This window comes from Corylus avellana, chromosome ca1 (assembly GCF_901000735.1).
Source record: "Corylus avellana chromosome ca1, CavTom2PMs-1.0".
NCBI lineage: Eukaryota > Viridiplantae > Streptophyta > Magnoliopsida > Fagales > Betulaceae > Corylus > Corylus avellana.
The window spans coordinates 41,393,624-41,404,366 of NC_081541.1; the positions used below are offsets into that span (position 1 = coordinate 41,393,624).

General features: G+C 31.8%; 1 protein-coding gene and 1 long non-coding RNA gene across 2 annotated transcripts; both read right to left on the reverse strand.

The window, feature by feature from the left end:
* Positions 1 to 1,602: 1,602 nt before the first annotated feature.
* LOC132172371 (uncharacterized) lies at positions 1,603 to 8,670 on the reverse strand. The gene is made up of 8 exons (XM_059583859.1): positions 8,506 to 8,670; positions 8,163 to 8,417; positions 6,539 to 6,967; positions 6,270 to 6,431; positions 6,171 to 6,213; positions 4,468 to 4,535; positions 3,874 to 4,310; positions 1,603 to 2,294 (listed from the first exon to the last, which is right to left on the reverse strand). Exons 2-8 carry the CDS (start codon positions 8,350 to 8,352, stop codon positions 1,656 to 1,658), a joined length of 1,968 nt encoding a protein of 655 aa, XP_059439842.1. The 5' UTR covers positions 8,353 to 8,417; positions 8,506 to 8,670; the 3' UTR covers positions 1,603 to 1,655.
* A 30-nt stretch (positions 8,671 to 8,700) lies between these two features.
* On the reverse strand, positions 8,701 to 10,703 carry LOC132167768 (uncharacterized). Its single transcript, XR_009438721.1, has 3 exons — positions 10,590 to 10,703; positions 8,879 to 9,208; positions 8,701 to 8,796 (listed from the first exon to the last, which is right to left on the reverse strand). It is a non-coding gene; the product is annotated as an uncharacterized LOC132167768 (long non-coding RNA).
* Between the last annotated feature and the right edge of the window lie 40 nt (positions 10,704 to 10,743).

Here is a 10,743-nt window from a genome sequence, read left to right on the forward strand (position 1 = left end):
TTTTGTAAAGAAATAATATTTTAATGGTATAAGAAAAAGTAAGGGAAGCTATTGTGAAATATATTTTCATAAGAAAGCAAAAAGTTGTTTTTTGCCTTAAATTTAGAGAAAATCAAAAGGAAGCTGTTACTAGAACTCTTAGATTGTTTGTTCGGATTAATAATAAGTATGTTTACTCATGGATTGAATAATTTTTTTTTTCTCTCCTTTTTCAATCTTTTCTTTTAATATTTAGAGAAAGAATAAACAAATTTTAAAAAATAATATTTAAATTAAATAATAAAAGTGAATTGTTAAAATAGTAAAATTATTGAGAGTGATCTAAAAAAGTAAATAGTTAAAATAAAAAATGTGCACTTTTAATTATTTTAGTGAATAAAATTTGACGAAGATGTGAGTAAAATTTGAAGAGTGAATAATCATTGAAGGCTGTTGTTGTTAGAGGGTGGCTAAAATACAACGTACAGAACCATCCTCATTATTGCATTGTGTTAATAATGTCTGTCATTTTCGAAGCAAAAGTAAATAACACACGAAAGAAAACAAGGGGAAGGATCACGTACGTACGGTGGATCCTTGAAGATTATATTATTAAATTACTTTTTTTAACTTTCCTATCACAAAAATTAAATTATATTTTCATAGGTGTATCACATTAATAAATTTGTATTAATATTTAAACAAAAAATACATGACAAAACTCTTTACCAAACATACATTTTTATTCCTAATATTCGGCAATAATGTGTGAGATACGTTCGAATAACACTTTAATATAATACTTTCTTTTTTATTTTTATGTAAGTTATTAATATGAGAAATACATAAAAACAAGGAATAAAACAAAATTAAAACAAGGAAATAAAATACAAGGGCCTTAACAGTCATCTAAGTATAGTCAATACAGTGCCGTTTAAAAAAAAAAAAAAAAAAATCATAGAAATGGGCTAAAAATATTATTGGCTCGGTCCATGGATAGTTGGCTCATAAGCCAAGAAAAGGGTTGTACAAAAAAAATAAAGAAAAAGAAAAGGGTTGTTAAATCCCAACAATTAAATCGAGATATATAGTTGAGTATAATTTGCTTTCTATAACAGTTTAAGGATTTAATCTTTTTTTTTTTTCTTCAAAATATTAAATTCATTTTCTTTCATTTGCGTTAAGTCAAATACTATATTTCACGAAAAAATTAGATAGGAAATAGTTCAGATCTTCAAATATTTTCTTCATTTCTACTTGGAATTAAGATATGGAATTTATTCTTTTATATTAACCAATAGTTATTATTTATTTATTTATTTATTCTAATAACCTTATAGCCTGGGACACTAATAACCTTTGTGGCCAAATGAAACTCCTTTTTTCTTTTGATGGTAAAGTCTCAGAAATAGGTCGAAACTTATTTAGACGAAATATATTGGATTAAGAAGTAATATATCTTTTGTCAAAGTAACCAAAAAATTTAGAAAAAAAATATATATATATAGAAAGCGTAAAAACATCTAATGGATTATCAATTAGCAACATGAGCCAATTGCTGAAAATTCATCAGTCATCCATCTAAGAAATGAAAATAGAAAATCATCACCTCCAATTGTTCGTCAAACATTAATGAATCCCAATAAGTGTTTATATTTTTAACTATAGGTATTCTTTCAGGAGCAGCATGACGATAAGTAGGTACATAATTTCGAGCGCTTCATTATTTTCCTATTGACGACACCTGGTCCAAAAGTTGAAATGACCATCTCGACAAGAAGTGGGAATTGCATCCACACGAACAGGGTGACAGGAACACTTGCCAAACAAATGGCTGGAATGAAAATCCATGAATATTCACGTAACATAATTAAAAGAGCAGCAGAAAATGCTATCACCATGGTTGCAATTGAGAAGAAGAGAGTGGAAAGACCTATTATCATCTTCGATGGCAAGGATTTCAGGAAATCTTCTTCTAAGTAACGTGACGTAAGAATTCCCAAAAACATTAAGACTGAAGTCGAAGAAGAAAAGAGCGATATGGAATCGGATATTATGAAGAGCATAAACAATTTTTCCTTCAAGAACATTGGGTATCCTGTATTTTGGTTATTACCGCCGGGAACGGTAAAGGCTGCAGCAAACATAATGGTGACAATAAGAGCACCTACCACTGTACAAGAAGTTGCTGTGCTCTTCATCCATTTCTCTCCCTCTTTCACCAATTCCTTGTGGCTCTCCGTAAACAATTCTCTAGGAGTTTTACCATCTTTGTTTTTTAGCTCACAGTAGCGAGGGACAATGCTCTCCACCGCCTACATTTGTTAAACTAATCTTATAAATAAAGGCTGTCAAAATATAAATAAAATTTCACGTGAGTCGATATTCATTTCATATTATGAGCAAGAATTTTATTCCTCGACGGAAGGAATAAATATAGTACAATATTAATTGAAGGTCCATAACATAACCTATAAATAAAGAACTTCTAATTGAAAATAAATGCATAATTAAACATAAATTAGAAAAAACTTGTCTCTAAAATTTAACTTCAGCATTTATGTAGCTAGGGATTTCTGCTTCAAATCAAGAAACAGCATGAACAAAAATGAGTAAAGGTATGTCTAAATTATTTTCCACTGCATATTCTTATGAATTTATGTTTTAATAAGACGTATCACCTTCATTCACTCTCAACCGATCTCCCTCGCCCAATAACCCATTCTCTCTCCCCTCTACAACGTCGCTCAAAGTACAACTGAGTAAAGGTATGTACTACGTACTATTCAAAGTCCTAATGTTTCCAAATCACAAGTTTACTTTCCTACGTGCACCCGTTTGTTGCATTCCGTCTTGTTTCCGAATCAGATTGGGTGGAGTGGATTGGATTTTGAAGCCATTGTATGTGTATGTACTAAGTTTCATATATAGTCGATGTTTATATATATATATATATATATATATATAAATTAGTGTACAGTTTTAGAAAGTTTCAAAACAATTTGTTGAGAAAACTTCACTTAACTTCTCAAACTTCCATCATTTTTGCAATGTCTCTCAAAATTCAAAGATTCTTAATTTCGTGAAATGAACTTCAAAAAATTTGCAATCTCGCTATCTGTTAAATACTAACGGATGGAGGCGAAATTTTCAAAATGTCCTTTTATTAATAAAATTTTAATTATAATTTAAGAGTAATTTTGTAATTTTATGGAGTTTAAAGGGGTATAATAGCAATTTTACTGTTTGACGATGTAATTTAACCCCAAATCGAAATGCGAGGAGTGAGATTGCAAAAAATTAAAAATTCGAGAAATTTCAACTTGATGAAAAATATTGCAAAAGTGATAAAAGCTTAGGATTGTTAAGTGAAATTTTCTATAATTTGTCCTTTTACGGTATAATGCAAATATGACCAACTTAACTAGGTCGTGGCAAATGTTGAGCTAATCTAAAATTCCTTGTGGTGCTGGGAGATGTAGCATATTATGATACTTGGGATTTAGCTAAGTCGTGAAGATTTTGTATGAGCATTTGCCAAGTCAAATTTTAGTTGTATTTTAGGCCAAACTAAGTAATATAAATAAAATTAGTGAGCTCTAATAAGTAGTCATTTTGAGGCATCACGAAGATGTGTTTAACGGAGTCATCATATATGGTTTTAGAATCAATATAGTAATGCCATATGGACAATGGTACTATAGCGCATCATATTTAGCATGAACCTTTAAAATGGCCTCAAGCATTTGTATGGGAGAGATAATGATACCTTGGATTGGATTGTACGGGTTTTATATTTAGGGGTACATTAATATTGACTTGTCCTATGTATACCACAAACAAGATTAATATAAAGTGAAAATGTACAAGAAAATTATAAAGTGAGGGAAGTACCTTATACCATTGTAGTTCGCTTTGCATTTGAAAAGCTGCACCAGCGGTACGATTAACCAAAGTGGAAGGTGGTAGCTTTCCCGCCATCTGTAATATGTTATTGCCTTGTTTATCATAGTCATATACTAGATTATTATTATTGTCAACCCTACATATAAGGCTAAATATTTCAGCTTGACGATGATAGATAGCTGCCCATAATGCGTTTGGAAAACGTTCATCATCACTCTTGCTCCACTTAAGTACTTGTGGACTTTCTTTGGCTATTTTATCAACAAATTTAAAAATCTCATTCTCGATAGCATAGAAGATGGCATCAGAACCTTTACTGTCCTTCCATTCTTTATAACTTGCCTTTGAAAACTGCTCGCACATGCTGCCTAGAAGTTTATTGGCTTGGACATGGATCAACTTCATGTCATATAAATCCTTGATTCCTTTGTCAATAATCAAATCAATGCCAATTTAACTATATTAAACTATAAATAAAATAGACAAATAAAAAAATTCAAAAAATTAATAAAAAAATTAATCAAGTGGATGCAATTCCCTTTCTTTGTATTTGCTCAAAAAAAAAAAAAAAAAAAAGTATACCAAATATTTTAAGGAGCTTCACAACTAGTTGGCGCAATACTAGCACTGCAAAATAAAAACGAAATTTCCTCAACCATAGACATTAAAAAATCATTATTTACACAAAATGAATGATATGTTTATTATTCAAAAGAGAACCGACCAATGTGTAAGTGTTCAAAATTATATTTACTTTTTTCTAACAAATTAAAATATCTAAATAACCTCAAATTTTGCGTGCAAAGGAAGCATAGGAAGTGATTAATTAAATCTATCAACACATTTGACGAAATGGTGGCATATTGAAAAATTATTGAGAAGTCCAATAGAAACAAAATATCCTGAGTTCACAAAATTGACTAAAGTAGCCTTGCAAAGAACTCCCCTCTTTTTTTCATGTTTCAACCATAAGAGGACAATTTGGACATTTCAATTCCTAAAATTATACTGTGTATCATGCGCTTTTTTCCATTATTTTTGTCACCAATAACAAATGGAGGAATCTCTTTACACCAAAATGGTAGTTAGAAGGCTCAAGTGTTACAAGTGGTAATGTGAGAGAGGTATAAATGTAAATAGGATGTTATTTCGAGGTGCAGGCTTAACCAGGGAAATCAAATATTCGATGAATAAGAATAAAAGAAAAAAAATAAAAAATAAAAAAATTAGTTGAATTCCAGCTTGCAAAGTCACATCTTCTGACCAATATCACTTTCCAATGCATCATTCATTTGAATCATTTCCTTACTTTAATTTTCCTTCTCAATGCATCGATCACAGAGTTTATCTCTTCTATCTCTTATCTTTCTTCTCAACTCTACAGTCTACACTACATCATCTACAAGACTACAACACACACCATTATTATTATTATATATCTACGTTTGCGCACGCACGTAGAAGACCTTTCATTAATTAAAAATTGTTACATGGATTAAAATATTTATTGATTTATTATATAGTGAAAGAAAGAGGAAAAGGCCTTTTTTATTCTTTTTTTTTTTCTTTGAAATCCTTAATTTCATGAAAAGCAAAGGACAATAATTAAAGAAGCTCTCTTTTATTAATAAAATGGTTAAATTTCTTATGAAGTTAATTAAGTTGAATTCAGTCATCTAATTAATATTCTAATAAAAGTTACTTAAAAGGAATTATGATTAAAGTAATTTATGCATTTATATTGCCAACAGAGAAAGAAATATAGCTATTCAATAATTCTTAACTATGATAGAAGTGAATCATGGTTTTTTTTTTTTTTTTTTTTTGACATGTCCGCATAAGAGGGGAAGGGAGATTTGAACTAATGATTTCCGCTTCATTAGGCGTGGACCAAACCAATTGAGCTACTTCTTGAAGACAGTGAATCATGGTTTTAATTATCATTTAAAGTAATTATGACGAGAAAAAAAAAATGAAGTTCCTTAGGGAATTAAGTAAAGTTTAGGCACCAACATACCTGATCCGAGAATTTTTACTGGATCACTTTGGCGTTTTTCCTCGCTTTGATTAATGTTCAAACGAATTTCCTTGATGGCATGAGTGGGCCGAATGTGTATACCTTCCACCCAAAAAGGTCAGTGAATCTCAAGTAAGAAGTCGGTATTACAGTTCATATGTGTCTTGCATGAGCAATTTAATTTGTTTAGATCAACACAAAAAGATTAAATAAATAACTAATAGACCTCTTACATTTGGCTTTGCCCTATTGTCTATATATATACTACCTCTCAAGGCGGAGTAGCTTCTCTACTCGGTGCTTTGATGAGGCTAATTAATCCCAATAAAGTTTAAAGAAAAGAATAGAAAAAAGAGATTGTACTAACACTTGTAGATCCATCGTTTCCAAAATACCAGCCGATTTTCACTCGGGAATGCAAAAGGACTAGAAACCAATGCATACAAAGGGCTGTCACCGTCTTTATCCCTAGCAAGAGCCAAACTTGGACAACGCTCAATTAAATCCAAAGCAATATCTGTGGTGTTAAAAAAATAAATAAATAAAAAGAACAAAAAGATAAGTATATACATTGAGAAGATTTTGAAATATCATCCAAAATAGTGGCCAATATATAATTAGTCCAAGAGTTGTTACCTAAATTTCGGCGGCATATAGCATGGTAACAAAGTGTAGCACCATTCTTGCCTGTTTCTGGCTTTAGATCTTCCTCTGGAGTGCGAGAATAGAGATAGCGAGCCAATTTTTTACTATACATAGTTGCATCAGCTAGAGCTGTGTCCCCAACTTCATCTGTTATACACAATTCTTGTTCTGACATTATCGCCACTAACTTCTTCACTATATGCTCATGCTTAGCTGCAACAGCAACGTGAAGAGCCGTCCCGCCTAAATTTGAGATTTTCAAACCCGCAGAGCCGGGATGACGCTTAATGAATTCCTCTACAGCATTCAAATCACCACTTTCCACAACCTTTATGAAGTCCTCTTTGAAGGCCTCATGGTCAACATTAATTTGGTTCCAGTTTTGCGCAGCCTTTTGGAAGGCATTAATTTGGTTCCATTCTGAGATTAATATGTAAAAGGTCATTAATTAGAATTAGTAGCAACAAGAAGCATGCTATTGCCACGTCAAGCCATCTGATCACATGACTGCCTACAACTTCTTTATAACAACATATATAGGAAACTTAATTGGAGGGAAAATTCTTATTATATTTTATTTGGACTATAATTTTTGCAGAAACTCTTGTACTAATTAATTCAATGTTTATATATATAAAAACTCATGAGCTCACTAATTATATTTTACTAGATAATTATTCAATACCCGACCATAAAACCAGGGAGAAACAATTGTAATAAATATTTTTATAAAAAATAATTACAAAATTGTAAAATAGTATTTTTAAAATTCGAAGAGTGTAAAGCCAGTGATAGAATACAAGATGTAACAACAAAGAATCAATATTATGGCAAAAAGTGATCAACTAAACCAGATTATGAGCTTAAAAGAAATTGATTACAAAAACTTTATAGCAAGTTGCCTAGAGGTGCCGCTTAAGGCCCTCAAACAGCCCAAAACACTACAAAATCTCTTTCATTAACCATGATATCACAATATCACCTCATGGTTAATTATGTTAAATTACCATCGTATCTAAGCCCACGGTTAATAAAATCATCTTCTCTTCTATTTCCAGTACATGGGAGTTTGTTTGCCAACCCTTTCTCTTTTCTTTCTTCCTAAAAAACTAAAAAAATTAATAAACAATCTTTTTTTTCTTTTCTTTTTTTCACAATACACTAAAATAGAAAACTCAAAACTTCATTTATCTTTATATCACATCAAAATACTTTTTCAACCAAAACACAAAAAACACCTCATATTATTCTCATTTCATCCCCAAAACTATTGTGACATGCATGGCTCTCATAATAATTAGTGCATAAAAATTGATTTTTTAATTGGAGAACCATCCTACGTAAATTTAGAGGATGAGAAAGTGATAATGAGATGACTAATAGAATTACTCTATCAAACACCACCAAGTTTTCTTTTACTAACTTTTGATAGGTCACGGTTTTAGGGAGAGCTTTCCAAATTTCTGTAGTTCTTTTTATTTTTTGAATTTTCTTGAGAGCCAATTCTACATTTTACCTAATCTTTTGAAATTTTTTTTAGTAAGTATTCTCCAACAGATTTCCATCTTATTATAAATTAAGAATGTTTGAGCATGTACATTGGAGAGAGAGAGACCTGCCAAAGTATCCCAAGCTGTTTTTGCTGTACTAATCTTTTTAATTCTAGAAAATGAGTCCCTTCCACATGAGATCTGGATAACATGCAAGGCCATGAAGTTCTTTTTGCTCCAAGCCTTAAAAGCAGCTTCATCATCTTCTTGAGGTTTGTTGGTTTCTTCAACCATGTCCCAAAGATCATGGGCCATCAAATGGTCTTTTACTTGAACACTCCAATTCACATAATTGTCATCTTTAAAAACATGAAGAACATCTGCACTCAAAGCCGTCTTTGTTTTCAGCATGCATGTGCATTAAAGAGAGAGAGAGGGAGAGAAAGAGAGAGAGAGAGAGAGAGAGACCTGAGCTTGTATTTTTAGGGAGGTACTTTTTTGCCAAAGTATTCCATGCAACTGTAGCAGAACTAATCTCCCAAATCACAAATAATGTGTCTAGCTCGCATGAATTTTTGATCACTTGTAAAGCTATGGAATTCTTCTTACTCCAAGCATGGAAAACAGTGCTGTCATCTTTTTGTCTAAGAGTTTTGTTCGTTTCTTCAACTATGTCCCAAAGATCATGGGTCATCAAATAGTCTTTTACTTGAACACTCCAATCCTCATAATTATCTTTGTTAAGAACTTGAATAACATCTGCACTCAAAGCCGTCTTTGTTTTGAGCATGCATGTGCAGTAATGTGAGAGAAAGAGAGACAGAGACAGAGAGAGAGAGACCTGAGCTAGTATCTTTAGGGAGGTACTTTTCTGCCAAAGTATTCCATGCAACTTTAGCAATAACTAATCTCCCCAATCTCAGAAAATGTGTTCGGCTGGCATGAATTCTTGATCACACGTAAAGCCAAGTAATTCTTGTTGCTCCAAGCCTTGAAAGCAGCTTCATCATCTTCCTGTTTAGGAGGTTTGGTGGTTGCTTCAATTGTGTCCCAAAGATCTTTAGCCATCAAATAGGTTTGTACTTGAATACTCCAATCCACATAATTATCCGATCCGTCAAGATATTCACGAACAGGAGTACTCATCGCATCCTTTACTTCCATGTTTAATCTGTCAATATGTATATCCAAATGATATTAGGATGTAATGAAAGACAATAAGAGGAAGATTGATGATAAAATAATTGTTGGGAAATACCAACTTCAAACCGTCACATGAAATGTCCTTATGGTTGAAAAGACATATTTCTCATACATTTCGTTCTTCCTTTTTCAAGCTTAAACTCAGATTCCAGGGTAGAAAAAAATGAATAAATATAAAATACAAAGGGAAAATAAAGGCGAGCCATTATGTTTGCCTCTCGGACAAGAATCACTTTTTCTTTAGGAGTTTGCTTGCCCAGGAGACGAACCAAAAGCGTTTTTTAAAGTAATTAACTTAGGTGCTACTCTTTCTTAATGCACAAATTTTATATAACGTTGGAATGAGATATTTAAGCTCAAACTATAAATGAAAGTAATCAATTTTGAAATTAATATTTTTTTTTCCTTTAAATCGTCAAGAAAAATAGTTACTTTAAAACTTTCATAAAAATTTCTTGAAAATTTAAGCATCTAAAACTCTTTAAGTTCAAATTCTACATGAAAACAAATCGTACCAACGTAACCATTCTCATGGAAATTAACATCATTGCTCACATTGTCATCACTACTTTTTTTGCTCACTCTTAAAATAGTGGATTTTTGTAATTATTTTTTCCTTACTCACCTAGCAACCCAAAAACCTTATAATGAGATAATTTAATTATACAAACGCAAAATTTCGCTAATCAAATCAAATTTTCTTATTTACAGACAAAATAGAGAACACACATTCTCCTTCTCTCTCCTCATACAAGAAGCTTCTTTCCTCCTTCCAGATCCATTCGGTCCCTTGTGGATTTCTTGCTCTAAAATTTCCTCTAGAAACTTCACCACTCCCCTGATCTTAATTTTTCTGCAGGACAAGTAAGGGAAGAAGAAGAAGAAGAAGACTTCGGAGTTTAAAACGACTAGTTTGGATTAAAAGAAATTTGATTAAATCTGAGCCCTCCAATATTTTAACAGCATTTATGTGCTGTAGTGGGATTTTTAGGGAATTCTGATACTAGAAACACATGATTTTGCCAAAAAAAAGAAAAAGAAAAAGAAAAAGACATACAGCGATTAATGTTTCCCTTCCTAACTCTAGGAAAACCAACCGTCATATATGCCTAGCTAGAAACACAACGATTTTGTAAAATAAATTTGTATCATCTCTCCCTTTGGAAACTCTATAACTCCCATATTAAAAAAATTAAAAAATTAAAAAAAAAAAAGCAACCATCCATACCAAAAAACACAAATCTTATTTAAGAAAAAAAAAAAATACTTTTTTAACAATCTTTCATCAGCAAATTACAAAAATTACTCTGTAAAATGCGGCATTCAAGACGCAAGAGTTGCAGAACCACCTATAGAAGCTCGCCCGCTTCACCACCAGCAAGATCTGGTCTCCAACCTCTTTCTGCCTCTCCGTTCGACAAGCTCTCGCACCGTTGACCCAAGTTCAAATATAGAGTGACAAACAGCACTAGTGAAGTATTATTGAACACCAGTACTGTAATG